Consider the following 26,589-nt stretch of genomic DNA (forward strand, 5'->3'; position numbering starts at 1 on the left):
TAAGCCATGAGAAGGGAGGAGGTTGTTGTAGGAATGGGGGACTGAACAGAGGGAACAGCATGTGCAAAGGCTTCATTGAGCAGGCCTGGTATCACAGGGAACCAAAAGAAGTCAGTGAGGCTGGAAGACAGAGTCCAGGGGAAGGGAGATGAGCTGGGTGAGGCTGCAGGTGCCACATCCTGAGGGACTAGGGGTCTGGGGTAGGAAATTCTGACTTTGTCCCAGGAGCAGTGAGGAGCATCAGAATGTACATGTTTTAGTGAGATCCCTCTGGGTGAAGGGGGCTGTGTGTAAGATGGACTAGAGGGGCCAGGGTAGAGCAAGGGGGAGGCCACTGCCACTGTCCAGAAGATGGGCAATGATGGCCTGGCCAGTGGAGGGATTTGAGGGAATGGCACTGGGCTCGGGGTGGGGGGCCAGACAGACCGCGATGGGTAAGGGTAAGGGAGGATGTCCTAGTTTCTGTGTGGGAAGCCTCCCACTCTCCCTATATCCCCTCTGTACCCCCAACAAATGACACAGGCATACAAGCAAAAATAGTGTATTTGAGGATGGATGACCCAAAATTGGGGGGCCCAGGGGTGAGGCCACAGCAGCTGCCTGCAGTTGGCATAGACTACCCCAACTCCCTAGGGGAGCCCAGCAGCCTAGAAGCCCCCCTGCTGGGCCTCCTAGCTGCCTCCCCTCCAAGAGGAAGGATTGTGTAACCGCCAAGAATCATCATCATCGTCATCGTTAACACGTTGAGGTCTTCAAAGTCTGCCCAGCAATTTTTGGCATCATAGTTGATATTAATCATAATGACTCTGACAAGCACAGGGACTGTGCCAGGCTTGGACCCACCATCCAGTGGTGAGCAGAGTCTGTGGCAGGGGTGAGGCAGGCAGGGATGGGAGGCAGGTCTCCCTGGGAGTCCCCATTCCAACCTCCAAGCCAGCCCTTCCAGAAAGCTCCCCTCCCTGCCATGGCCCCCAACAGATGTCATGCGTGTTCTCCTTTTTTTTTTTTTTTTTTTTTTTTTTTTTTGAGACAGGGTCTCGCTCTGTCTCCCAGGCTGGAGTGCAGTGGCATGCGATCTTGGCTTACTGCAGCCTTGATCTCCAGGGCTCAAGTGATCCTCCCACCTCAGCCTCCCATGTAGCTGGGACTATAGGCGCGCGCCACCATGCCCAGCTAGTTTTTGTATTTTTAGTGGAGACGAGGTTTTGCCATGTTAGCCAGGCTGGTCTCAAACTCCTGGTCTCAGATGACCCACCCATCTCGGCCTCTGGAAGTGCTGGGATTATAGGCGTGAGCCACCATGCCCAGCCCTGTTTTCCATTCTTCCTATGGCCATGGCTGAGGGTTGGATTCAGGCCAGGGCCATCCCAAGTGGCTCCTGAGATCCCCTAGGTCTCAAAGACCCTTGCTGGGCTGGTCCCTCCGCCACAGCCCCCGACGGGCAGCCCAGGAGGCCACAAACTCACAGTTGTGGTAAAGGAACATTCCCGAAAGAGTGAGTGCGATGCCCACGTAGCTGAGGGCACTGAGGCGGCTGCCAAACAAGAGCCGGGACAGGATGAGGTTGCCCACTACAGTGAGGTTGCCCAGGACGTGGACGGTGAGGGCAGAGGTGAGGGCCAGCAGGGAGAAGCTGGCCAGGTTATAGAGAACAGACAGGAGGCAGCTGAGCAGGATGCAGGCCCAGAGGCGAGAGTCACCAGCAGCGGGCGGTGGGGTGACACCAGCCTCCAGCACCAGGGCTGCACCCGCCAGCAGGCAGAAGCTGGGCAGCGAGGTGGCGTAGAGCAGGGTCACCGCGTCCAGCCTGTCCTCCTGCAGCAGGGCACCTGCAACAGGACAACCGCCATGAGCACCCAGAGGGACACAACCCCCTCCAGCCACCCCACTATGACCCCTATGGCCAATCCGCTAAGAAGCCTACCCGGACCCCTCAGGCAGGGCGAGTGGCTCCTGATCTGAAACGTGACAGTCAAGAGTTGGAGTCAGACCACCTGCCTTTGTGACCTGTGTTCACCCCTGACTAGCTGTGACCTGGGCTTATGAGAGGCGCTTAACCTCTGTAAGCCTGAGTTTCCCCCCCCCGGAGAGTTGGGTAATAATCAAACCTAATCATGGGGTTGTTGTAAACATTTTAAAGGACAGCATACGTAAAGCTCTTAAATGGGAAATGCTCAGTAAATATAAAAAACTAAACTAAAATAAATAAGTCTGTTATCAGCCACTTCAAACCGCCTCCCACGAGCTGAAACAATGATCTGCTTGGGATATCTAAATGATCAATAAGTATGAAGACTAATGGCTGAAAAAAAATTACAAAGGCCAGGTATGGTGGCTCATGCCTGTAATCCCAGCACTTTGGGAGGGCAGATCACTTGAGTCCAGGAGTCTGAGACCTGCCCGGGCAACGTGATAAAACCCCATCTCTACACAGTACAAAATATTAGCCGGGAGTGGTGGCACGTGCCTGTAGTCCCAGCTACTCAGGAGGCTGAGGCAGGAGGATCTTGAGCTCAGGAGGTGGAGGTTGCAGTGAGCCAAGATCACATCATTGCACTCCAGCCTGGGCAACAGAGTGAGACCCTGTCTCAAAAAAAACAAAAAATCGACCAGGTGCAGTGGCTTATGCCTGTAATCCCAGCACTTTGAGAGGCTGAGGCAGGAGGATCACTTGAGCCCAGAGGAAGGCTATAGTGAGCTATGGTGATGCTACTGCAGTCTACTTCAGTGACCAGGGCAAGACCCTGTCTCTAAAATATAAAAATAAATCTTCAGGGGCTGCCCTGGCCCTGAAGGTCCTAGGTTCTTTTTTTTTTTTTTTCTGAGACAGAGTCTTGCTCTGTTGCCCAGGCTGGAGTGCGGTAGCATGATCTCGGCTTGCTGCAACCTCTGCCTCTCGGCTTGCTGCAACCTCTGCCTCCCCGGTTCAAGTGATTCTCTTGCCTCAGCCTCCCAAGTAGCTGGGATCACAGGCACGCACCACCACACCTGGTTAATTTTTGTATTTTTAGTAGAGATGGGGTTTTGCCATGTTGGCCAGGCTGGTCTTGAACTCCTGACCTCAGGTGATCCTCCCACCTCATCCTCCCAAAGTGCTGGGATTACAGGCGTGAGCCAGCGCACCCAGCCCAAGGTTCTTAACCCAGCTTCGAAGACTGCATCAACTGGCCCCAACCACCCGGGCCACAGCCCTTATTACTCCCACACTGCAGTTCCAGCCACCATGAAAGGGCAGGCCAGCAGAGGGTCCCAGCTCTGCCACTTACTAGCTACATGGGGGCCTTTGCATTAAAAAATAAGAATTTATAAAAGAAAATAATAAATTGGGTCAAAAGGGTGACCCATTCATTGCTTCATTCACTTATGACCACTGGAGTGACAAGGGAACAAAAGGTCATTGTGGGATCTTGGCTCTCACTCACTGTTTATAACTGATAATCAGCAATTTTTTTTTTTTTCCTGCTAATACTGGGGCTTGTCAAGATGAATCCAGGACTAAGAGGAAACCTTTTCACTTTGTAAGGGAAGAGAGGATCTTGCTGCTTTGCCTATGTCTGACTGTATATCTGTGTGTACCTGCGTGTACACGTGCCACCATCAGCCAATTCAAAAAGGGGTGCCCAGATGAAATGACATTATTATTATTATTATTATTATTATTATTAGAGACAGGGTCTGGTTCTGTTGCCCAGGCTGGAGTGTAGTGGCACGATGTCAGTTTACTACAACCTCTGCCTTCCGAGCTCAAGCGATCTTCCTGCCTCAGCCTCCCAAGTAGCTGGGGCTACAGGCATGCACCATCGCCCCTGAAAATTTTTTGTAGAGATGGGGTTTCATCATCTGGTTCACCCAGGCTGGTCTCAAACTCCTAGACTCAAGCAATCTGCTCAGCCTGGCCTCCCAAAGTGCTGGGATTACAGGTGTGAACCATTGCGCCTGGCTGAAATGACATTATTTGCATGAGGGCAAGGATGGCATGGGGCCTTCGCCAAGTTAGTGGAGAGAGATGAGTAGTCGACACAGGTCCCCTCCCAGGCCTCTGCGAGCCTCTATGCATTTTCTGACACACACTTTCCAAAAAGCCACAGAGATGCTTACTCATAGGCTATGCTTAGAATAGGAAATGTTATTTCTCTCTCAATTTCATTCTGATGTTTTAGCTTTGTTCTCTAGGCAACAAACAGTCCCTCTGGCTGAAACGTTTCTAGAAATGAACAGATAATCAGAATGCCTCCTGCTCGCAGGCTCGAAAGTTAACACTGTTATGAGCTGCCTGTGGCTTCCACATTAAACGTCCCATCACAGGAAGGCATGTGGGTTTTCAGGTGAACTTCACCTTTGGCAAATTTCACCCTCTGCAAGGCAGCCAGGCAGGAAGGTCCTAACCTTCCCACCCATCTCCTCGCACCCATTGTACATCCCACCCACTCCTCCACCTCCCCTTCCTGCAGCCCAGGGAAAGGGCGGCGAGTCGCTGTCAGAGGCGGCAACTGACTTCTACCTGGGGACCCCAAAGTGTCAGCCTGTTTGTCCTGCCTCATTGTCACTTCTCCTTCTAGTGGAACATGCCCAGGTTTCTGCCACAGGTAACAGCTGACCCTTCTCTAAACCCTGTCTGCTTGCTATTGGCTTGTCCCTTTTGCTCTTTCACGGGCGGTGTGACACTGTCTCTCTCTGCATGCCTCAGTCTCCTTGTGAGTAGTGTGGTTCAGGTAGCAACATCTCCCTCACATGTGACGTGCTGAACACGGGGCCTGATGCCCTGTGTGATGCCCTTGATGCCAGCTCACCCCGGCAGCTGGCATGATCCCCACACCCTGCTCCTGCTGGCTGACACCCCGTGCCCTGGGACAGCCTGTTTCCCATTCCCAGATCACCCTTTCCTCCTCCATCAGTATGAAGAGCTGGGCATGGTGTGGGCACTTAGGGAGGCCCCAACAAATGTTTGGTTACATTATTGTCATCCTCACTGCATGCCTCTTCCCCTAGGCAGCCTTCTCAGGGCTCCCCAGGAAGAAGCAACCGCTCCCCAACACCTGTGACCACCTTGACTCTAGAACTTCTCTTTTGTCATTGTGATCTCTATATCTGAGTGCATCTCCCCCATCACACACAGCCTGAGGGCTCAGAGGACAGGGGTTGAGTCCGCCTGCTCTGTGATGTGGGGCAGGGTGGGGGGGTCCAGCTAAGAGCAAGCTCAGCAGGCTGGCGCCCCACTTCCCACCCTTTCTGTGGGTAGGAAGACGGCACTCTCCTCGTGCAGGCCCCCTGGGCCTACAACTGGCCCAGGAAGGAGGGAAGCCGCTGGCCCTGCCGGCAGCTGTCTGGGCTCTCCTCTTTCTGGATACTTTTTTTTTTTTTTTTTTTTTTGAGATAGAGTCTCGCTCTGTCACCCAGGCTGGAGTGCAGTAGTGCGATCTCGAGCTCACTGTAAGCTCTGCCTCCCGGGTTCACGCCATTCTCCTGCCTCAGCCTCCTGAGTAGCTGGGACTACAGGCACCCGCCACCACACTTGGCTAATTTTTTGTATTTTTTAGTAGAGACGGGGTTTCACCATGTTAGCCAGGATGGTCTTGATCTCCTGACCTTGTGATCTGCCTCAGCCTCCCAAAGTGCTGGGATTACAGGCGTGACCCACTGCGCCTGACTTTTTTTTTCTTTTTTTTGAGATGGAGTCTCAGTCTGTCACGCAGGCTAGAGTGCAGTGGTGTGATATCTCGGCTCACTGCAACCTCCACCTCCCCGGTTCAAGAGATTCTCCTACCTCAGCCTCCCGAGTGGCTGGGATTACAGGCATGCACCAGCATGCCCAGCTAATTTTGTTGTATTTTTAGTGGAGGCGGGGTTTCACCATGCTGGCCAGGCTGGTCTCAAACTCCTGACCTCAAGTGATCTGCCTGCCTTGGCCTCCCAAAGTGCTGGGATTATAGGCGTAAGCCACCATGCCCAGCCTTCTTTCTGGATACTTGCCCTCTGCTCCCACAGACTCTGCTCTCAGGAATGGAGCTGGCATCAGCCATGTACACTTGAGTCTGAATCTGGCCCTGGTGCCTCTCCAGGAGCCTCTTGCTGTAGAAACCTCCTTTTGTTCAAAACCTATTTCAGGCCGGGTGTGGTGGCTCATGCCCGTAATCCCAGCACTTTAGGCTGAGGTGGGTAAATCACTTGAGTCTAGGAGTTGGAGACCAGCCTGGGCAACACGATGAAACCCCATTTCTACAAAAAATACAAAAATTAGCTTGGCATGGAGGTGCACCTATAGTCCCAGCTACTTGGGAGGCTGAGGTGGGAGGATTGCCGGAAGCTGGGAAATTGAGGCTGCAGTGAGCCACTGTGCTCCAGCCTGGATGACAGAGCAAGACCCTCTCATAAACAAACAAATGAGCAAAAAAAAAAAAACCTATCTCAGGCCCTGGCTCAAGTCTGTTCCTCCCCATCTCTGCAGGGCTCCCATCTCTGTTAGTGGGGCCTCCAGCCCTCTAAACTCCCTCCTGAACCATGCAGCCCAACCATTCTATGAGATCGGCTCGCCTGTCAGAGCCATCAATAAATCTATCCATCTGGGCATGTTGGCTCACACCTGTAATTCCAGCACTTTGGGAGGCCCGGAGGGAAGATCATTTGAGGCCAAGGGTTCGAGACCGCCTGGGCAACATAGTGAGCCCCTGTTTCTCCAAAAAAAAAAAAAGAAATTAGCCAGGCATGGTGGCATAAGTCTGTAGTCTTAGCTACTCAGGAGGCTGAGGCACAAGAATTGCTTGAACCCAAGAGGCAGAGGTTGCAGTGAGCCGAGATTGCGCCACTGCACTCCAGCCTGGGCGACAGAGATTGTCTCAAAAAAATAATAATAAAATAAAATTTAAAAATTATAATTTACAAAGTATGTACCCTCTGCCAGGCCCCGGGGCTAGGTTCCAGGAACACAGAGTTGCCCAAATCTGTCTGGCAGACAGCAGACATGTAACCAGGTGGCGATCATACATGGCATTTGGAGCCATGATGGGGTGAGCAGAGGGTGCTTCAGGAGCCTAGAGCAAGGACCCAACCTCCCCAGGGGTCAGGGAGTTAAGACTGGGGAGGGAGGTAAAGAAGGAGCTGGCAGGAGTCAAGATGCAGCCCGATGCCAGGCACATGCCACTCCATGCCCAAGTGCCTGAGGCCTGGCCAGCCATAACCCCTCTTGAAGGTTGGGGCTGCCTGGGTCCCAGTGTGAGGAGCACTGACTGTTTCTCAGCAGGGGCAGCACAGGCCTTGAGGTTAGGACCTTCGCAGCACTGTGTCCTGCATGGGGGGGACCATAGGTCAGGTTTCCCAGTGCAGACTCAAGCCCAGAGCTCATGCCTGTGCTCAGCCTCCAGCTATCATGTAACCTGAGGGCAAAAAATAGAACTGGGTTTTGGCCCTGCCTCGGGGCCAGGGAGGATAGTGACAGGGCCTCTGTGTCCCAGCTCTGAATATGCCAGGGCAGGGCTGAACTCTGACTTCAATCTTCCCTGGCTGCAGGCTGCCATCAACCCCAGCCCAGCATTCTTGGAGTGCCCACTTCCTTCTTCCAGGCCTGGGTCACAGGATCTCAGGGCAGGAAGGGAGAGCAAGAGGCCCCTTGGACTCCATCAACTCCAACTCTCCTCCACTGACAGATGAGGAAAGTGAGGCCCAGATAAAATCCTGATCTGTCCAAGGTTGCCCAGCAAATATGAGCAAAGGTATGGTTGGAACCCAGACCTCCCCACTCTGAGTGGGCGCTTGAGGCAGAGAAAGGGTAGAGGCTGCGACTCAGATGCTCCTCAGTAGGAAAGGCGGGAAGCCAGCCCTCAGGCAGAATGATCTAGCGGGTCTGGGCCTGGAACCTCTACCCTAAACTGCCCAGAGCCCTGCTGCAGTCACACAGACCATGCTTCACGTCATTAGGGACCCTGTGACCTCTGTGTAAATCGTGAACTTCTTTCTTTCTTTGTTCTTTTTTTTTTTTTTGAGACGGAGTCCCCCTCTGTCCCTAGGCTGGAGTGCAGTGGCGTGATCTCGGCTCACTGCAACCTCTGCCTCCTGGGTTCAAGTGATTCTCCTGCCTCAGCTTCCCAAGTAGCAGGGATTACAGGCACGCACTGCCACGCCCAGCTAATTTTTGTATTTTTAGTAGAGACAGGGTTTCACCACATTGGCCAGGATGGTCTTGATCTCCTGACTTCATGATCTTCCCACCTCGGCCTCCCAAAGTGCTGGGATTACAGGTGTGCGCCACTGCGCAGGGCCGAACTTCTTTCTTTTTTTTGAGACAGAGTCTCATTCTGTCACCCAGGCTGGAGTGCAGTGGCATGATCTCGGCTCACTGCAACCTCCTTCTCCCGAGTTCAAGCAATTCTTATGCCTCAGCCTCCCCAGTACTTGGGATTACAGGTGCACACCACCAGGCCCAGCTGGTTTTTTTTTTGTTTGTTTTTGTTTTTTTTTTTAGACAGAGTTTCGCTCTTGTTACCCAGGCTGGAGTGCAATAGCGTGATCTCGGCTCACTGCAACCTCTGCCTCCTGGGTTCAAGTGATTCTCTCGCCTCAGCCTCCTGAGTAGCTGGGATTACAGGCACCCACAATCATGCTCAGCTAATTTTTGTATTTTCAGTAGAGACTGGGTTTCCCCATGTTGGCCAGGCTGGTCTCAAACTCCTGACCTCAGGTGATCCACCAGCCTTGGCCTCCCAAAGTGCTGGGATTACAGCTGTGAGCCACCGCGCCCAGCCCAGTTTTTTTGTTTTTTTTTTTGTTTTTTTTTTTGAGATGGAGTCTCACTCGTCATCTAGGCTGGAGTGCAGTAGGGTGATCTTGGCTCCCTGCAACCTCTGCCGCCCGGGTTCAAGCTATTCTCCTGCCTCAGCCTCCCAAGTAGCTGGGATTACAGGCGCCTGCCATGGCACCCGGTTAATTTTTTTGTATTTTTAGTAGAGATGGGGTTTCACCATCTTGGTCAGGCTGTTCTTGAACTCCTGACCTCATGATCCACCCATCTCAGCCTCCCAAAGTGCTGGAATTACAGGCGTGAGCCACCGCACCTGGCCCCAATTTTTGTATTTTTAATAAATACAGGGTTTCACCATGTTGGCCAGGCTGGTCTTGAGCTCCTGGCCTCAAGAGTCCTCCCGCCTCAGCCTCCCAAAGTGCTGGGATTACAGGCATGAGACACCATGCCCGGCCTGTCAAATCATGAACTTCTCTGGGTCTTAGTCCCATCATCTGTAAAATGGGGATAATGTTGGTGGTTGCCATGAGAACTCAAGGTCAACACCCAGCACCAAGCCTGTCACACTGTAGCTCCCAGTAAACATCAGCCCTCCCCAGACTTAGGCCTGAACCCTGACCTTCCAAATCCCAGCTCAAGGCTTTACCTCCTTTTCTCTCCCTGGCCCATGCTTTCTGGCTTTCCTCTGGGTCTAAAGCATTAGGCCACATCTCTTGGAAGGATGGAGTCCTCCTATCTGGGTTCAGATCTTGCCTCTGTTGCTCACTGGCCACATGGCCCAGAGCAAGCCTCTTCATCTATCAAATGGGAACAAAACAGTGAGATAAAGGCTAGTCAAAGCATAGATCACTGGCTATCACTAAATACCGGTTTGTAATTCCAGAACTTCAGGAGGCTGAGGTAGGAGGATCACTGAGGCTGGGAGTTCAAGACCCACCTGGGCAACATAGCAAGACCCTGTGTATACAAAAAAAAAAAAAAAAAAAAAAAGCTGGCCTGGTGCAGTGACTCACGCACTAATCCTAGCACCTTGGGAGGTCAGGAGTTCAAGACCACCCTGGCCAACATGGTAAAACGCCTTCTCTAATAAAAATACAAAAATTATCTTAGCATGGTGGTGGACACCTGTAGTCCCACTTACTTGGGAGGCGGAGGCAGAAGAATCGCTTGAACTCGGGATGCAGAGGCTGTAGTGAGCTGAGATCTCACCACTGCACTCCAGCCTGGGCGACAGAGCCAGACCCTGTCTAAATAAGTAAATAAACACGAGTTGGGCCTCCAGAGCCTGAGTTTGGGGCCTGCAACTCACTGAGCTGTTGGCCCTCTCTGAGCCTCAGTTCTGCTTCCTCCACAGCCATGAACCTCAGTTTCCTCATCTGTAAAATGGGACAACAGCCATACCCCTCACAGGGCCATCCAGGCCACACACCCACCCGGATCCCCACCTTCTCAGTTGGCCACCCAGGCACTTACTTTGCTGAACCGACTTGAGTCCACGGAGGCAGGTGGCTGCCAGCAGGAAGCCACAGCCAGTGGGGGGTGTCCGGAACTCTCCAGCCAGGCTGCAGGCGGCCCCCAGGCAGAGCGGACCCATGGCCGCCAACTGCAGTGGGTGGTGGCGGCGGCCCAGCAGCAGTGCCGACAGGGCCAGGGTGAACAGAGGCGTCGTGGTAGTGACTAGTTGTGCCAGGTCCAAGGGCACAGCCCTTAGGCCCACGTTGCCGCAGGCCATGGAAGTGCCGAAGGTGAGGCTGAGCAGTAGGACTCGGCAGCGAGTGCCGCCTGGCATGGGGCGCCGTGCCCCCCGGTGGCATGCCAGGGCTGCCACCAGCATGTGCAGCGCGGACAGCAGCAGGGGCCGCCCAAAGCCGTGCACTGTGAAGATCCACTTGTTGAGGCTTGACATGCTGGCTCCGGCCAGCAGCCACACCAGTGCTGCCATGGCCACCCGGGCCCGGCCAGGCTGCCGGAGGGCCTGAGGGCTGCCAGGGGGCCACTCGGGGGGCCCAGCCGCCCGAGCACCACCAGCTGCTGCTGCTACTTCGGTTGAGGTCATCCTGCCATCATGGTGCTCCGGTGGGCAGCGGCACATCCGCACCAGTGGGGCTAGGGCAGGAGGTAGGCTCCCCAATGACCACCTCTGGGCCACCAGAGATCTCCGCTTGGGGCCAGGCTAGATCCTGGTTCCTCCGACCCCGTGTCCCGTTTCAGACAGGTGAGAACACTGCTTACTTGTGCCAGGCCTGTGCCAGCGATGTCTAGGAGCTAAGCTGTATTTCCAACTCAGACAGGGTAGAGCCAAGGTCGCGACTGCTAGGATGCCAGGGTCTCCGATGCTCAAGCGTGGGCTCCAGGCACCTCTGCCCGTGCCAGGTGGTCTCCACTCGCCTCCTCGCCTAGTGCCCACGCTATGCTTTTAGATGAAATCCTCGTTCCTTTTTTCTCTTCGGTCCCCAGGTCATTAGGGTGCGCGCAGATCCAGACCCTGGGAACTCCTGCGTGCTCTGGCCGTGACCAGGTCTGGCAGGGGGGCGATCCGGGCTCCGCGCCTGGTGGTGCCCGGCCTGGGGGGTCGCGGGCTCGCTGTCTCCCACACTGCCCGGGCAGTGAGCTGACACCACGGCCCGTGCTCCGGCCGGTGCCTGGCGGCGAGCTAGGCGCGGTTCCAGCAGGGCCTGCGCTCCAACTCCTGCTCTCGGAGGCTTTGCGGCTCTGGCTGCGGCTGTGACTCCGGCTGTGGCTCCTGCTGCGACTCACGCCCGGCTCCAGCTCAGGCCCGGCACGGCGGGCGCGGTGGTGCGCCCTTGGCTCCGCCTCTGCCTCTGCCTCCTCCTCCGCCGCCGCCGCCGCCCGCTCCCTACACGGAAAACTGGGCTGAGCACCCCCGCCAGGCCCCGCCCCAGGCCAGGCCCCGCTCCCGGAGCCGGGAGGTCTCGCCCCGCCCCAACACCTCCCGCTCACAGCCCCTCCCCCATCGGCCTGGCATTTCCCCCATCAGCCCTCCTCTGCCCCGGGCCTGTGCATCTGCCCAGTAGAGCCCCACCCCGAGCTGGCGTGGTCAGCCTCTCTTCGCCAGCAGGTCTCTTCCCACCCAGCGCCAAGGCGAGCCCCCCATGGAGATCAACGCGCATTGCTGGAGACACTGGGGTATCCCGCACAGCCGCCCAGGCTATCTTCAAGAAGCAGGGTAGTGAGGAGGGGCCCACAGGCCCCATCCCAGGACCAGTCTCGCGCCCACCTGATCTCTGGCCACAATTATCGTAGAACCTCAGCATCCAGCAGAGCTGGATTACAGAGTCCCTTAAGGCACCTCCACCGCCCCTCCATAGCCCCAGCATCCTCCCCAGCCTCCCAGTCCAGGGCGGCGCCACCTGGGGACCCTCAGAGGGAAGCTGAATCACCAGGCAGGGCTACCCGCAGCTGCGGAAGTAGGTACCGCCGGCCGGCATCCTTCCCCGGCCGGCAGCCTCTGTCCCGTCCCCTGAGCACTCGGAGATGACTCATAGCAGAACTTCCTGGGGTCCACCCTGTGCCCTAGCCCCGGCAAGACAGAGCCCTGGTCTGGAAGGCAGAGCAGTTGCCACTGAGCCCTTGCCCCTGTCTCGGTTTTCCCACGGGAACGACAGACGCTCTCTGAGCTCAGGACTGGGTAAATGGCGTGCCTTAGGGCAGAACAGGTCCATCCAGATTCCAGGCCAGGCCTGGCCCTGGCCCCTCTGAGCTCTGAAGTCCAGGGGCACGAGGACCAAGGCCCAGCCATGTGCCCAATACCAGATGTGAGCCTCTTTCCTGTTGTCGGGCTTCCTTCCCTAGGCTTCTGCCCAAGGGGACCCAGCTCACCCCTTGCCTGTTGTCTAACCAGCAAATCCTTGATTACAGCAACCTGTCTGGAGACACAAGCTCTCAAAGGGGGACCGCTGAGCCCAGCCCGCTGCGCCCTCTGGTGGCCAGGCGCGGAATATGGTCCTCAATCCCCATCCCAATCACGGGACGCGGGTTTAAAACCTCCAGCCTCACAGGAGGCCTGCTGAATCACACGCTCTCTGTCACGGGTGGGCCCGGGAATTTACATGGTCACATTTGCCTCTGTAAGTCCGACGCCTGCTGGAGCCTGCAAATCTCTGCTGAATAACCTAAGCTACAGGGCAGGGGGTGCAGATAGGGAAATTTCCAGGACTAAAAAATGGGGGCGTTTAGAGTTTCTCCAGAAAGGGTTGTGGGAAGGAAACTAAGCCAGCCAAAGCAGGCGGCCCCTCTCCATACCCCCTTGCCATTTCCTGAGGAGGAGAAATCTGGGACCCCTAAGGGTTATAATTATCTTTGAGATTTTGTCAGATTTGTTTGTTTGTTTGTTTTCCAAGACCAAGACCGAGTTTCGCTCTTGTTGCCCAGGCTGGGGTACAATGGCGCGATCTCGGCTCTCTGCAACCTCCGCCTCCCGGGTTCAGGTGATTCTCCTACCTCAGTCTCCCTAGTAGCTGGGATTACAGGCGTGCACCACCACACCCAGCTAATTTTTGTATTTTTAGTAGAGACAGGGTTTCACCATGTTGGTCAGGCTGGTCTCAAACTCCTGATATCAGGTGATTCACCCGCCTTGGCCTCCCAAAGTGGTGGGATTACAGGGGGAAACCACCACACCCGGCCTGGATTTTGTCAGTTTTCTAGTAAGTTTCCATTAATAAAAAACAACAGGCTGGGTACAGTGGCTCATGCCTATAGTCCCAGCACGTTGAGAGGCTGAGGCATGAGGATCACTTGAGCTCAGGAGTTGGAGACCAGCCTTGGGCAACACGGCAAAGCCTTGTGTTTACAGAAAATACAAAAATGAGCCCGTAGGCTGGCCGAAGTGGCTCACGCCTATAATCCCAGCACTTTCGGAGGCTGAGGCTGGCAGATCACTTAAGGTCAGGAGTTGGAGACAGCCTGACCAACATGGTGAAACCCCGTCTCTACTAAAAATACAAAAATTAGCCGGGTGTGGTGGCGGGTGCCTGTAGTCCCAGCTACTCAGGTGACTGAGGCAGGGGAATCGCTTGAACTTGGGAGGCAGAGGCTGCAGTGAGCCGAAATCACACCACTGCACTCCAGCCTGGACGAAAGAGCAAGACTCCATCTCAAAAACAAACAAACAAACAAACAAACAAACAAACAAACATGAGCTACGCATGGTGGTGTGTCTGCCTGTAGTCCTAGCTACTCAGGGGCTTGGGAGGGAGGATCCCTTGAGCCCAGGAGATGGAGGCTGCAGTGAGCTGAGGTTGCACCACTGCACTCCAGCCTGGGTGACAAAGACCCTATCTCAAAAAACATTTTTTAATTTAATTAAAAAATAATAAGAAAAAACCAACAACATATAATACATACATATATATTTTTTTTTTGAGATGGAGTTTTGCTCTTGTCACCCAGGCCGGAGCGCAGTGGCACAATCTCAGCTTACTGCAACCTCTTCCCCTGCCCGCCGGGGTTCAAGTGATTCTCCTGCCTCAGCCTCCCAAGTACCTGGGATCATAGGCGTGTTCCATCATGCCTGGCTAATTTTTGTATTTTTACTAGAGATGGGGTTTCACCATGTTGGCCAGGCTGGTCTCGAACTCCTGACCTCAGGTGATCCCCCTGCCTCGGTCTCCCAAAGTGCTGGGATTACAGGCATGAGCCACCTCGTCCAGCAACAACAATAATAATTTTATATATATATATATATATATATATAAATTTTACTTTAGATAAAGAGTTTCACTCTGTCACCCAAGCTGGAATACAAAGGCATAATCTTGGTTCACTGCAACCTCCAACTCCCAGGTTCAATCAATTCTTCTGTCTCAGCCTCCCAAGTAGCTGGAACTACAGGTGCCCACCACCACGTACAGCTAATTTTTGTATTTTTAATAGAGATGGGGTTTTGCCATGTTGGCCCGGCTGGTCTCAAACTCCCCACCTCAAGTGATCCCTAGCCTCAGCCTCCCAAAGTGCTCAGATTCCAGGCATGACACCACTGCACCTGGCCAACAATAATGATGTTATGAAACAAAAACACCTTGTACTTTCTTAGAGCTGAGCTGATGGGGAGTGGTTGGCGGTGAAAATCTGTCTCCAAGACCACCATGAAGTGGCTCCCACCTGCCCTGCCTGGTGATGGGTGGCTCTGAGGACAATGGATTAAGCAAGCGAGGCCTGGACAGGCCTTGGTGGAATGGAGAGGACTGCACACCTTGGGGTGAAGGGAGTCTGAGGGCAGAGCCCAAAGCAGGTGGCCCCGCAGCACCATCCTCCATGGGAGCCCAGAAGGGCCAGGGCACATGGGAGGGGGAGGGGCCTGTGGCTTCCTTGGGCCCAGTCTCAGGGGGCAGGGAGGTGGCATGGTACAACAACAAGTGTCGGCACTGGGGTCCAAGTTAGGGAATCTCAGCTCTGCCACCCACAGACACCACCTGCGGCCAGGGTGGAGGGCTTCATCCCATCCACTCCTTACTGTTCCTCCTCGAGGCAGGCGCTGTGTTATTCCAGTTGCAGATGAGAGGGCTTGGGGAGCTGCAGGAAGCAAGGTGCCAGGGGCATGCAGTTTGAGTGGCGGCAGGAGGTTTGGACCTGGTCTCTGTGTGGCTCTAGGGCCTCAGCTTATTTTTTTGAGATGGAGTCTCACTCTGTCACCCAGGCTGGAGTGCAGTGGCACAGTCTCGGCTCACTGCAATCTCTGCTGCCTGGATTCAAGCAATTCTCCTGCCTCAGCCTCCCGAGCATCTGGGACTACAGGGGCCTGCCACCACACCCAGCTATTTTTTGTAGTTTAGTAGAGACAGGGTTTCACCATCTTGGCCAGGCTGACCTCATGATTCACCCACCTCGGCCTCCCAAACCTTTTTTTTTTTGAGACAGGGTCTTGCCCTTTCCCCCAGGGTTGGAGTGCAGTGCAGTGGTGTGATCATAGCTCACTGCAGCCTCCAGTTCTCGGGCTCAAGTGATCCTCTTGCCTCAGCCTCTCAAGTTGCTAGGATTACAGGCAGGTGCCACTACTCCTGGCTACTTTAGACCTCAGCTTCTAACCTGCCTTGACCAACAGCCAGCAGGGGTCTCAAGAGGATATTCCCATGTGGAAGAATGGGGGCTAGGGCACTCAACTCCATTCATGGAGAGTGGCAGGGGCTCCTTTGCATTCCTTGGGGTCCACCCAAAAGCCCAGAGTAGTCTGCCCTTGCCCACAGGCTCCCCAAATCCCTCAAATCTGAATGTGCCCTTTGGAGGCCCAGGCTCCAAAGGCTGCTTCTGTGGGAAGCAGGTGATGGAGAGAGGCTTTAGGGGATGGGGAGGTGGGGGCAGAGAATCGATTTCTGGCAACCGTGCTGCAAGGCTGTGGGACGGGCCTCTCCTCTTGTCGATGCATGTGCCTAGACAGATCACTCCTGGGGCCTCAATTTCCCCATGTGTGATCTATGATGGGATCACATGCTATGTAAACCAAAGCACCATCCCACAGCTGTGTTAGGAAACAGGCTTAGTGAGCGGAAGGGGCCTGTCTGGAGCCATTAGAGATCTAAATACAGGCTGACATAGACCTGCCTCCCAGTCCCAGATGGAGGGCCTCTGTTGGTCAGACTCTTACCCTGTTATGCGGCCATGCACCCAACATGACTGTCGCCTCACCCACACTGTTTCTCGGGATTCCTGCCAATTGTGCCAGACTAGACATCTGACCCAGTGTCTCAGAGACTCAGTGGCGTGGGACACAAGCTGAGAAAGTAAGAGGGAGCTTGAACTGGAAGGGAGACAAGTCTCTGCCAGGACCATGCCCAGAAGCAGCTGACTGGTGGGAAGGAGGCAGAGAAGGCCTGAGGGCAGGGGAGGTGAAGGAGCTCTGAGCTCCAGCTTCCATTTCACTACCTCCCTTGACTGCCCCTGAGTTTGACAGGCTGGGTCTTTTCAGCAAATATCCTTTTTTTTTTTTTTTTTTGGAGTCTCACTCTGTTGCCCAGGCTGGAGTGTAGTGGTGTGATCTCGGCTCACGGCAACCTCCACCTCCGGGGTTCAAGTGATTCTCCTGCCTCAGCCTCCTGAGTAGCTGAGATTACGGGCGTCTGCCACCACACCCAACTAAGTTTTGTATTTTTAGTGGAGACAGGATTTTACCACGTTGGCCTTGAACTCCTGACCTCAAGTGATCCGCCTGCCTCTGCCTCCCAAAGTGCTGGGATTACAGGTGTGAGCCACTGTGCCTGGCTTAGCAAATATCTTTTCATTTGAGCAGGATTCAGCAGCTTCCTGCTCCTCAGGGCCAAACACACCCCAACCGTCCCTCCTGGAGGGAGGATCAAACCCAGCTCATGAGCCCCTCAGAGTCCAGTGCAGAGCGGCCCCCTGTAGTTCCCCTTCACTTTCTCTCTAGCCTGGCCTGAGACCTGCCACAACCAGTCTCCCCAACATGGGAGGGGCCTGTGGCTTCCTCAGGCCCAGTCTCAGGGGGCAGGGAGGTGGCATGGTACAACAGCAAGTGTTGGCACTGGGGCGCAAGGTGGGGGAATCTCAGCTCTGCCACCCACAGGCTGTGCGACCGAAGGCAAGCTGCCAGCCCCTGAATCTCTGTGCCTCTGCTTCAGGACTGTTAAGGGAGAGTCAGTCATAGGACAAGTCAGTCCTGAATCCTCCCTGAAGTGCTCTCACCATGATTAAGGATGGGCAAGTGAACAAGCAGAGGTTTGGGGTTCTGGGCATAGACATTTCACCTTAAAAATGAGACCGATTGGCCAGGCGTGGTGGCTCATGCCTGTAATCCCAGCACTTTGGGAGGCCGAGGCGGGCGGATCATGAGGTCAGGAGATAAAGACCACCCTGGTTAACACAGTGAAACCCTGTCTCTACTAAAACTACAAAAAAATGAGCTGAGCCTTGTGGCGGGAGCCTGTAGTCTCAGCTACTCGGGAGGCAGAGGCAGGAGAATGGTGTGAACCCGGGAGGTGGAGCTTGTAGTGAGCCGAGATCGTGCCACTGCACTCCAGCCTGGGCGACAGAGTGAGACTCCATCTCAAAAAAAAAAAAAAAAAAGGCGGGGGGACTGATTTTGCATTTGGCTTCCTGGTACACCTAAGTTTTTTTCAATATAAAATAATGGTTGTTTTTTCTTTCTTTCTTTTCTGAGATGGAGTCTCACTCTGTTGCCCAGGCTGGAGTGCAGTAGTGCAATCTTGGCTCACTGCAACCTCCACCTCCTGGGTTCAAGCAATTCTCGTGCCTCAGCCTCCTGAATAACTGGGATTACAGGTGCACCTCCACCACGCCTGAGCTAATTTTTGTATTTTTAGTAGAGACGGTGTTTCACCATGTTGGCCAGGCTGGTCTTGACCTCCTGACCTCAGGTGATCCTCATCCTCCCAAAATGCTAGGATTACAGACGTGAGCCACAGCACCTGACCCAATGTAAAGAAATATTTTAAATTGCCTACTTCCCCTATCTTCCCAGACCCTAAGTATTTGAAGATGGTGCTCTAGGAGGTTTGATTTGCGGCTTCAAGGACTCCAAGTGTGTCACTATCTCTTCCCAGGCACGTGGACCCAGACCTGATGGGCTGTTCATCAGAGGGTCCCTCCCACTGAGGACAGGACCTCTTCCTAGCCTTGGTGGGGTGCAGCATAGGGGGTGCCTGCCTGGGCTGAACCCTACCTTCAAGAGGGCAGCCCAGAGCCCCTAAGCCCCTGACCAATGAGAGGCAGGATCCCCGCGTCGCGGCCGCCAAGGCCTGGGGTGGTGCCCTAATGGTGCCTTGGGGAAGAGCAGGGAGTGAGACCCTAGCTTCGGGGTCCCAAGGCTCCAGTTGAGTTGGGGTTCTGACATACGATTATAACCATCATCGAAGCCTCTTATTTTCAGTATTTTAGTGGAGGAGCTGCGAGGCTGTCCCAGGCCAGGTCTGTGTCCCTGAGCCAGGTTCCCACAGCCTCACTGCCTAGTCTGTGACCTTGCTGAGTCACTTTTCCTTTTTGAGCACCAGTTTCCTGATTTTTTTTTTTTATTTTTTTATTTTTTATTTTTTTTTATTTTTGAGACGGAGTTTCACTCTTGTTGCCCAGGCTGGAGTGCAATGGTGCGATCTCGGCTCACTGCAACCTCCGCGTCCAGGGTTCAAGCAATTCTCCTGCCTCAGCCTCCCGAGTAGCTGCGATTACAGGCACGCAACATCACACCTGGCTAATTTTTTGTATTTTTAGTAAAGATGGGGTTTCACTATGTTGGCCAGGCTGGTCTCGAACTCCTGACCTTGTGATCCACCTGCCTCGGCCTTCTAAAGTGCTGGGATTACAGGCATGAGCCACCATGCCCGGCCTCCCAGTTTCCTGATTGGTAAAGCAGGATAAAAATGAAAATATCAGCAACCTCATAAAGTTGTTCAAGATAGTATCTAGCAAGTGAGTGCTCAGCAGATAGTAGTGGGTGCTCAGTCAGTAGTAGTCAATGTCATCAGTGCTGGCATTCCCATCACTCCCCCAATGCCCAGAGATGGCTCAGCCACCCTCCACTCCTCCCCGATGGGGTTACTTCCCCCTTCTCTTGTCCCTACCCCTGCACCTGAGGAGTATGAGGCACTAGGCCACTGCAGCAGGTCCACAGGCCATCAATGCTTTAATTTTGTCAGAGGCGGGCACTGAGCACCCTGCTGAGGTCTCCCCAGCTACTGTGCCACAACTAGCTCGGAGCTGCCACTCTAATAGCAGAGTGGAGAGCTGGGGTCAGGGCCATAGCCCCTAGGCTGAGGAGGCCTTCTTGCAGGACCCCAACCACGGAACAAGTGGTCCTCACAACACCTGCGGCCTGCAGACTCCTTTTCCTTCTGCCAAGGAGTCTGAGATGCTTCATGCCCATCAGACCATGGGGTGGCCTTCGTGGGAGACCTTCCGGGCCAGGCTGGCCAGACCTGGCCAGAAAGACTTCCCAGGGAAGGTGCTTGGCTCCCTGTTTCAGGGTAGGCCATGGTGTAGGGCCCTCGAAGGGGTTGTGGCTGGGGTGATCCCAGGGGGCACTGCTCCAAGTGCACAGGAGGTGGCAGCAGGGTCAGGCAAGTTCCCGTTCCAGGGACATCAGGAGGGAGGGTAGAAGCCCAGGGAGTGTGCGAGGCTGCTGGGATGAGGGAGTTCAGGGGCTACCAGCTAACCAGCCTCAGCTTAATGGTTTCTCCATCCTTGGGTCTGTAGTCAGCAATACCTGCAGAAAGAGATTGAGCAAGGCGGGGTGAACTGGGCAGAATATTGTACCCTGCAACCTCATCTTCCAGTCTCCCAACCCTGAGGCCAGGGTCTGTAAGAATCCACCTGGGGCTTGGTGGTGAGAAGCTGGAACCTCCCCAAAGCCTGCTCAAAGACTCTGAACTCAGCTTCCTAAAGGGTTCCTGAGGCCACGGGCTCATCTGGCAATAAAAACACCTGACAGGAAGGGTCGCTGTCTTTGTAACACCCTAGGGGCCATCGGGAAGAGAAACTTGCGCAGTGTGGTCTGGAGAGGGAACCAGGACCATGCATGAAGTCTCCCGGGAGTCAGCCTTCACTCACTACAGAGAATCCAGGCTCTAGGAGGATGCCTGGATTCAAGCCCCAGCTCTGTCATTCATTACTGCTGTGACTCTGGGCAAGTTATTTAACCTCTGAGTGAGTGAGTGTCGGTGCGCTTGTTGGTTAGGTGGGAATGCAGCCTGCAGGGGAGCTGAAAGGGCCCTCTGAGAGAGCCAGGTGTCAGAAATGTTCCCTTTCAATGGAGGTGCTATGATCCAAAATGTCTGTGTTGCCCCAAAATTTAAATGTTAAAACCTAACCTCAAAGGTGATGGGATCAGGAGGCCTTAGGGCCTTTGGGAGATGATTAGGTCATGAGGGTAGAGCCTCATGAATGGGATAGGAAAGTGCCATTATAGGCCGAGCAGGGTGGCTCACACCTGGAATCCCAGCACTTTGGGAGGCCGAGGCAGGTGGATCACTTGAGCTCAGGAGTCAAGACCAGCCTAAGCAACATGGTGAAACCACATCTCTATCAAAAATACAAAACACTAGCTGGGCTTTGTGGCATAGGCCTATGGTCACACCTACTCAGGAGGCTGAGGTGGGAGGATTGCTTAAGCCTGGGAGGCGACGTTGCAGTGAGCTGAGATCGTGATACGGCACTCAGCGTGGGTGACAGAGTGAGACCCCCATCTCAAAAAAAAAAAAAAATTTTTTAAACTACCATTATAAAAGAGGTTCCTTCACCAGGCAAGGGCCAGGAAAACATTTTTTAAAAAAATTTAAAAAGAGGCCCCAGAGGCCTGTCGTGGGGTGGAGGGACGGCGGGGGATAGCATTAGGAGATATACCTAATGTAAATGACGAGTTAATGGGTGCAGCACACCAACATGGCACGTGTACACATATGTAAGAAACCTGTATGTTGTGCACATGTACCCTAGAACTTAAAGTATAATAAAAATAAAGAAGGAAAGAAAAAAAGAAAAAAAAAGAGGCCGCAGAGAGTTGCCTTGTCCCTTCTACCATGTGAGAACACAGGCAGCAGGTACCACCAGAAAGTGGGCCCTCATCAGACACTGAATCTGTCCGTGTCCTGATCTTGGACTTCCCAACCTCCAGAACTGTAAGAAATACATTTCTGTTATTTAATTTAATTTAATTTTTATTTTATTTTATTTTGAGATGGAGTTTCGCTCTTGTCGCCTAGGCTGAAATGCAGTGGTGTGGTCTCAGCTCACTGCAACCTCCATCTCCTGGATTCAAGCGATTCTCCTGCCTCAGCCTCCCGAGTAGCTGGGATTACAGGCGCCCGCCACCACCCCCAGCTAATTTTTTGTATTTTTAGTAGAGACGGGGTTTCACGTTGGTCAGGCTGGTCTTGAACTCCTGACCTCAGGTGATCCACCCGCCTCAGCCTCCCAAAGTGCTGGGATTACAGGCATGAGCCACCGTTTTCTGCTGTTTATAAGCCACCTAGTTTATGGTATTTTGTAATAGCAGCTTCAATGGACTAAGACAAAAGGGAACTCAAATTATAACTCTCATCCACTTTCCACCCCAAGGAAGATAGAGGAGTGATTTATGCAACTGGTTGATTTGGGAAGAATAAACTAGGCACGTGTAGCGGGGGCTCTCTCTGTTTTTCTACTGGGAGTGGGCTTCCTGCTAGACTTAAGGGCAGAGTGGGTAGGAGGTAGAGGCTACAACTGCCCAGGTCTGCTTCCTGGCTGGGTCCACCTAGCTCTCACCCTAAGCTACATCCTCCTGTCTTTATCAGTAATAGAACTGGCCAGACTTGGGGTCTCCATCTGTAGCTCCTACTTTTTATTCCCCAATTTATTCAGAATGAGAGCAAGAAAAAAGAATGCTTTTTAGTGGGCTCCCTCAGAAAGTCCCGCCTTCTCTAAAGCACTCGCCACAATGCTTGACATATGGTAAGTGCCCCATAAAAGTTCTTTAGGGGTGGAATATAAAGGCAACTTAAGTAGCAAGAGTAGGGACAGATGACCTTTAAGGGTCTGTTTGCAGGCCAGGCGCAGTGGCTCACACCTGTAATCCCAGCACTTTGGGAGGCTGAGGCGAGCAGGTCACTTGAGGTCAGGACTTTGAAACCAGCCTGGCCAACATGGTGAAATGCTGTCGCTACTAAAAATACAAAAATTAGCTGGGCATGGTGGCACACGCCTGTAATCCCAGCTACTTGAGAGGTTGAGGCAGGAGAATCACTTGAACCCAGGAGGCAGAGGTTGCAGTGAGCTGAGACCTCGCCATTGCACTCCAGCCTGGGCAACAGAGCAAGACTCCATCTCAAAAAAAAAAAAAATAAATAAATAAATATAAATATATATATATATATATGTATATGTATATAAAAGTTTTACCAAGTAGAAATTTTAAAATTATACATGTGGGCAACATTTTATTTCCACTGGATAGCATGGCTCCACTTTTTTATGAAAAACTTACTGGCATATTTTTTTAAAGTATCTAGAGGAAAAATTAAGTAATTTTGGCAGAGCATGGTGGCTCATGCCTATAATCCCAGAACTTTGGGAGGCAGAGGCAGGCAGACCGCTTGGGCTCTGGAGTTTGAGACCAACTTGGCCAACATGGTGAAACCTCGTCTCTACCACACATAGAAAAATCAGCCGGGCATGGTGGTGTGTGCCTGTAGCCCCAGCTACTCAGGAAGCTGAGGTGGGAGGATCGCTTGAACCCGGAAGGTTGAGGCTACAGTGAGCTGAGATTGTGCCACTGCACTCTAGCCTCGGTGACAGAGCAAGACCGTATCTCAAAACAAAAACAAAAACGAACAACAACAACACCACCACGTTATTTTGGCTGGGCGCGGTGGCTCACACCTGTAATCCCAGCACTTTGGGAGGCTGAGGCTGGTGGGGATCACTTGAGGTCAGGAGTTCAAGAACAGCCTGGCCAACATGGTGAAACCCCATCTCTATTAATAACACAAAAAAATTAGCTGGGCACGGTAGCAGGCACCTGTAATCCCAGCTACTAGGAAGGCTGAGGCGAGAGAATCACATGAACCCAGGAGGTGAAGGTTGCAGTGAGCCAAGATCGCACCACTGCACTCCAGCCTGGGCAACAAGAGCAAAACTCCATCTCAAAAAAAAAAAAAAAAAGAGAGAGAGACATTATTCCTACGTAGTAGGAATTCTAGGTGATTTAAATTTTCTTCTAGTTCTTTTTTTTTTTTAAATAATCTATTTAGTTTCCTAGAATTTCCACAATAACTTACATAAAAATTCTAAGACTTCAGTTCAATATAATATATCCAACTTTGAGCATCATTGATTTTGTGAAGCTGTGGCCCAGGAGGGTGCTAGGGAAAGCTGGGGTAAGTTGATGAAGCCTCTTGGCTGGGTAAACTTGGGGTAGGGGGCACGTCCAGGGCGTCAGGCCATGACTCACCTTGCAACAGGGGCGTGTCGGGGTCTCGGAGGAGCTGCCAGAACTCCCTTTCCCCAGCCGCTTTCCCCATCACGGAGGTCAAGTAGGGGCCTGACAAGGAGGCCTGTGTTTCATATCTACAAAAGGGAAAGGCAGAGAGAGAGAAGAGGCAGCTGTTGTCCCTAAGGGGAGAGGCAGAACTCACCCACAGCAGGAAAATCCTTTCCAAGCTCTTTGGGCCGACACTAGTCAAACCCTTCCCGGGCCACCTAGCCACAGGTCTGTGGTCTCAACTCCTTCCCCTCCAGATCCCCGATCCTGCCTGCTCAGGCTTCATCCTCTCCACGCTGACCATGACCATGGCCTCCAGGAAAGGGGCATCTATTATGTTATCAGCTCAGCAGTTGTCCCCTCTCTGGGGGGCTGATGTTATGGGGCATGAGAATCAGAAGCTGCCGGTGTCACCTAGAATGTGTACAATGTACAATGAGAGAGGGTGAAGCCTGCATGCAGAGAGAGGGAGGGTCATGGGAAATGGAGGCAGAGACACCTGGCAGTGGCACTGGGTCTCTGTGGCTCAGTGGCATTCCCCTCTTCTTGGGGCTGCATGGCTCAGCTACCTCTCTGATTCTACATGCTCTACACCCACTGTTGTGGAGAGGGTTGGAGTTCAATTTCTGGCCCTGGCAGCCAAGAGACTCCTCACTCACACTCCCTCTTTCCTGAGCTTCTGGCCTCCAACTTTCAGTTTCTTCACTCTTTCCGGATGCCACTGCCACAGGAAGTCTCTTAAAACTCCGTGAGCCTGGGCCAGGCACAGCGGCTCAAGCCTGTAATCCCAGCACTTTGGGAGGCTGAGGCAGGCAGATCACCTGAGGTCAGGAGTTCGAGACCAGCCTGACCAACATGGAGAAACTCCATCTCTACTAACAATACAAAATTAGCTGGGTGTGGTGGTGCATGCCAGTAATCCCAGCTACTGGGGAGGCTGAGGCAGGAGAACCACTTGAACCCGGGAGGTAGAGGTTTGCGGTGAGCCGAGATCGCACCATCGCACTCCAGGCGGGCAACAAGAGCGAAACTCCATCTCAAAACAAAACAAAACAAAACAAACTCTGTAGGCCAGGTCCTTCGTCCCTCCCACAGGAGGAAGCAGCACGATCAGGGCTTCCCCTGGAAGAGTGGCTTGAAGAGATGAGTGGGATTTGCCAGAGGAGAAGGGAGGAGAGCGGGGCAGAGCCGAGAGGAGGCAGAGAGAAGAAAGGCACACAGGTGCACAGAATTTGGGGGAATGGTCTTTCAAAAGAGCGGGGTCAGGCCAGGCACGGTGGCTCATGCCTGTCATCCCAGCACTTTGGGAGGCCAAGGCGGGTGGATCACTTGAGGTCAGGAGTTCGTGACCAGCCTGGACAACATGGTGAAACCCCATCTCTACTAATAACACGAAAATTAGGCTGGGTGTGGTGATACAAGCCTGTAATCCCAGCTATTCAGGAGGCTGAGGCAGGAGAATCGCTTGAACCTAGTAGGCGGAGGTTGCAGTGACCTGAGATCACACCACTGCACTCCAGCCTGGGTGACAGAGCAAGACTGCTTCTCAAAAACAAAAGCAAACAAACAAACAAACAAAAAATAACAACAAATGAGCGGGTTCTGGGAGAATGCAAATGAATGAAAAGGAGGTGAGACCATCAAGGTAACAGAGGAGTGATGTGAACGGATGCATCTTCCAGAAAGTACCCTCTGGGGTAATACAGCCCTAAGTTATTGAAGGTTGCAGTCTTAGAGACAGAGGGATTTTTTTGGTTTTAAGAAACACAGGCTGGGTGCAGTGGGTCACATCTGTAATCCCAGCAGAGGCAGAGGCAGGTGGATCACCTGAGGTCGGGAGTTTGAGACCAGCCTGGCCAACATGGTGAAACCCTGTCTCTACTGAAAATACAAAAATTAGCCAGGTGTGGTGGTGGGCCCCTGTAATCCCAGCTACTTGGGAGGCTGAGGCAGGAGAATTGCTTGAACCCAGGAGGTAGAGGTTGCAGTGAGCTGAGATTGTGCCACTGCACTCCAGCCTGGGCGACAGAGTGTAACTCCCTCTCAAAAAAAAAAAAGAAAGAAAGAAACACAAATCTATTTGGGGTGACTTAAGCGAAGGGAAAGTACTGTTCTAAGGAATGTCACAGAGTAGCCCTTTTCCCGTTCCTTAACTCTGCAGGGCCATGTGCTGCACAGGGCCACCTCTCTCCACATCTATCTGTCTGTCTGCAGTAGAGCTTTCTCCGCTGTGCATTCAGGGGCCTCAAATGTAGTCTTCATGCCTGAACCCAGTTCCGGCATCCACACACATTAACAAGAGAACCATTTCTCAGACTGGAGTCCACAGTGTCTTCCCAGAGATTCCCTGAGCTCTGAATAAAAATGTTAAATTCAAATTGTCTTTCATTTTGCTGACAATATTCAAACCCGAATACCAGCCGGTTCTGGGTAATCTCAGTCTGTGGGTCTCAGCCCTCCCAAGGGCACTCAGCCTGTGTATGGCCATCAGTGACTGCGCTGGTGCCCAGCAGCATTGCGCTATGTGCCATAGGCCACCAGGAAGGGAAGGGAGGTGGCCCTCATAGTGAATGAAGTGGCTGAGCCAGGGCAGGAGTGCCCAGGCTTCACTGCAGCTCAAATACAGGGAGGTACTAAAGTGCAGGCCGGCGCCTCTGCAGAGCGTCCTTATTTGAATGGTATTGGTTTTTATACTTTTCTATTTAATTTACAAAGTTGTTGGGGATTTAAAGCTGCCTACTGCTAGAAAGAGAAAGGACTTTTTTGTGTGTGGTAGAGGCAGGGTTTCGCCATATTGGCCTGGGTGGTTTTGAACTACTGGCCTCCAGTGATCTGCCTGCCTTGGCCTCCCAAAGGGCTGGGATTACAGGTGTGAGCCATCACACTCAGTCTTTTTTTTTTTTTTTTTTTTTTTTTT

The 26,589-nt window shown here is 53.1% G+C and overlaps 2 protein-coding genes across 5 annotated transcripts in view; both read right to left on the minus strand.

Annotated features, from left to right (window-relative positions):
* The window catches only part of SLC35E4 (solute carrier family 35 member E4), a 25,746-nt gene extending 14,126 nt beyond the window's left edge, over window positions 1–11,620 (minus strand). The window contains exons 1-2 of one of the 2 annotated variants that reach the window (XM_025399681.1): window positions 10,205–11,620; window positions 526–1,829 (exon numbers count right to left, since the gene is read on the minus strand). In XM_025399681.1, the coding sequence (XP_025255466.1) occupies window positions 1,396–1,829; window positions 10,205–10,823 (1,053 nt within the window). In that variant the 5' untranslated portion in view covers window positions 10,824–11,620 and the 3' untranslated portion in view covers window positions 526–1,395. Of the gene's footprint in view, window positions 1–525; window positions 1,830–10,204 lie in introns of those variants that run through there. The other variant, XM_025399682.1, reaches the window with a different exon arrangement.
* A 7,698-nt stretch (window positions 11,621–19,318) lies between these two features.
* Window positions 19,319–26,589, minus strand: part of TCN2 (transcobalamin 2) — a 21,939-nt gene continuing 14,668 nt past the window's right edge. For all 3 annotated transcript variants that reach the window (XM_025400390.1, XM_025400389.1, XM_025400391.1), the window contains 2 exons: window positions 23,643–23,758; window positions 19,319–19,922 (listed from right to left, as the gene is read on the minus strand). In XM_025400390.1, coding sequence (XP_025256175.1) covers window positions 19,861–19,922; window positions 23,643–23,758 — 178 coding nt within the window. In that variant the 3' untranslated portion in view covers window positions 19,319–19,860. The remainder of the gene's footprint in view (window positions 19,923–23,642; window positions 23,759–26,589) is intronic.

Source organism: Theropithecus gelada, chromosome 10 (genome assembly GCF_003255815.1).
Source record: "Theropithecus gelada isolate Dixy chromosome 10, Tgel_1.0, whole genome shotgun sequence".
NCBI classification, from domain to species: domain Eukaryota; kingdom Metazoa; phylum Chordata; class Mammalia; order Primates; family Cercopithecidae; genus Theropithecus; species Theropithecus gelada.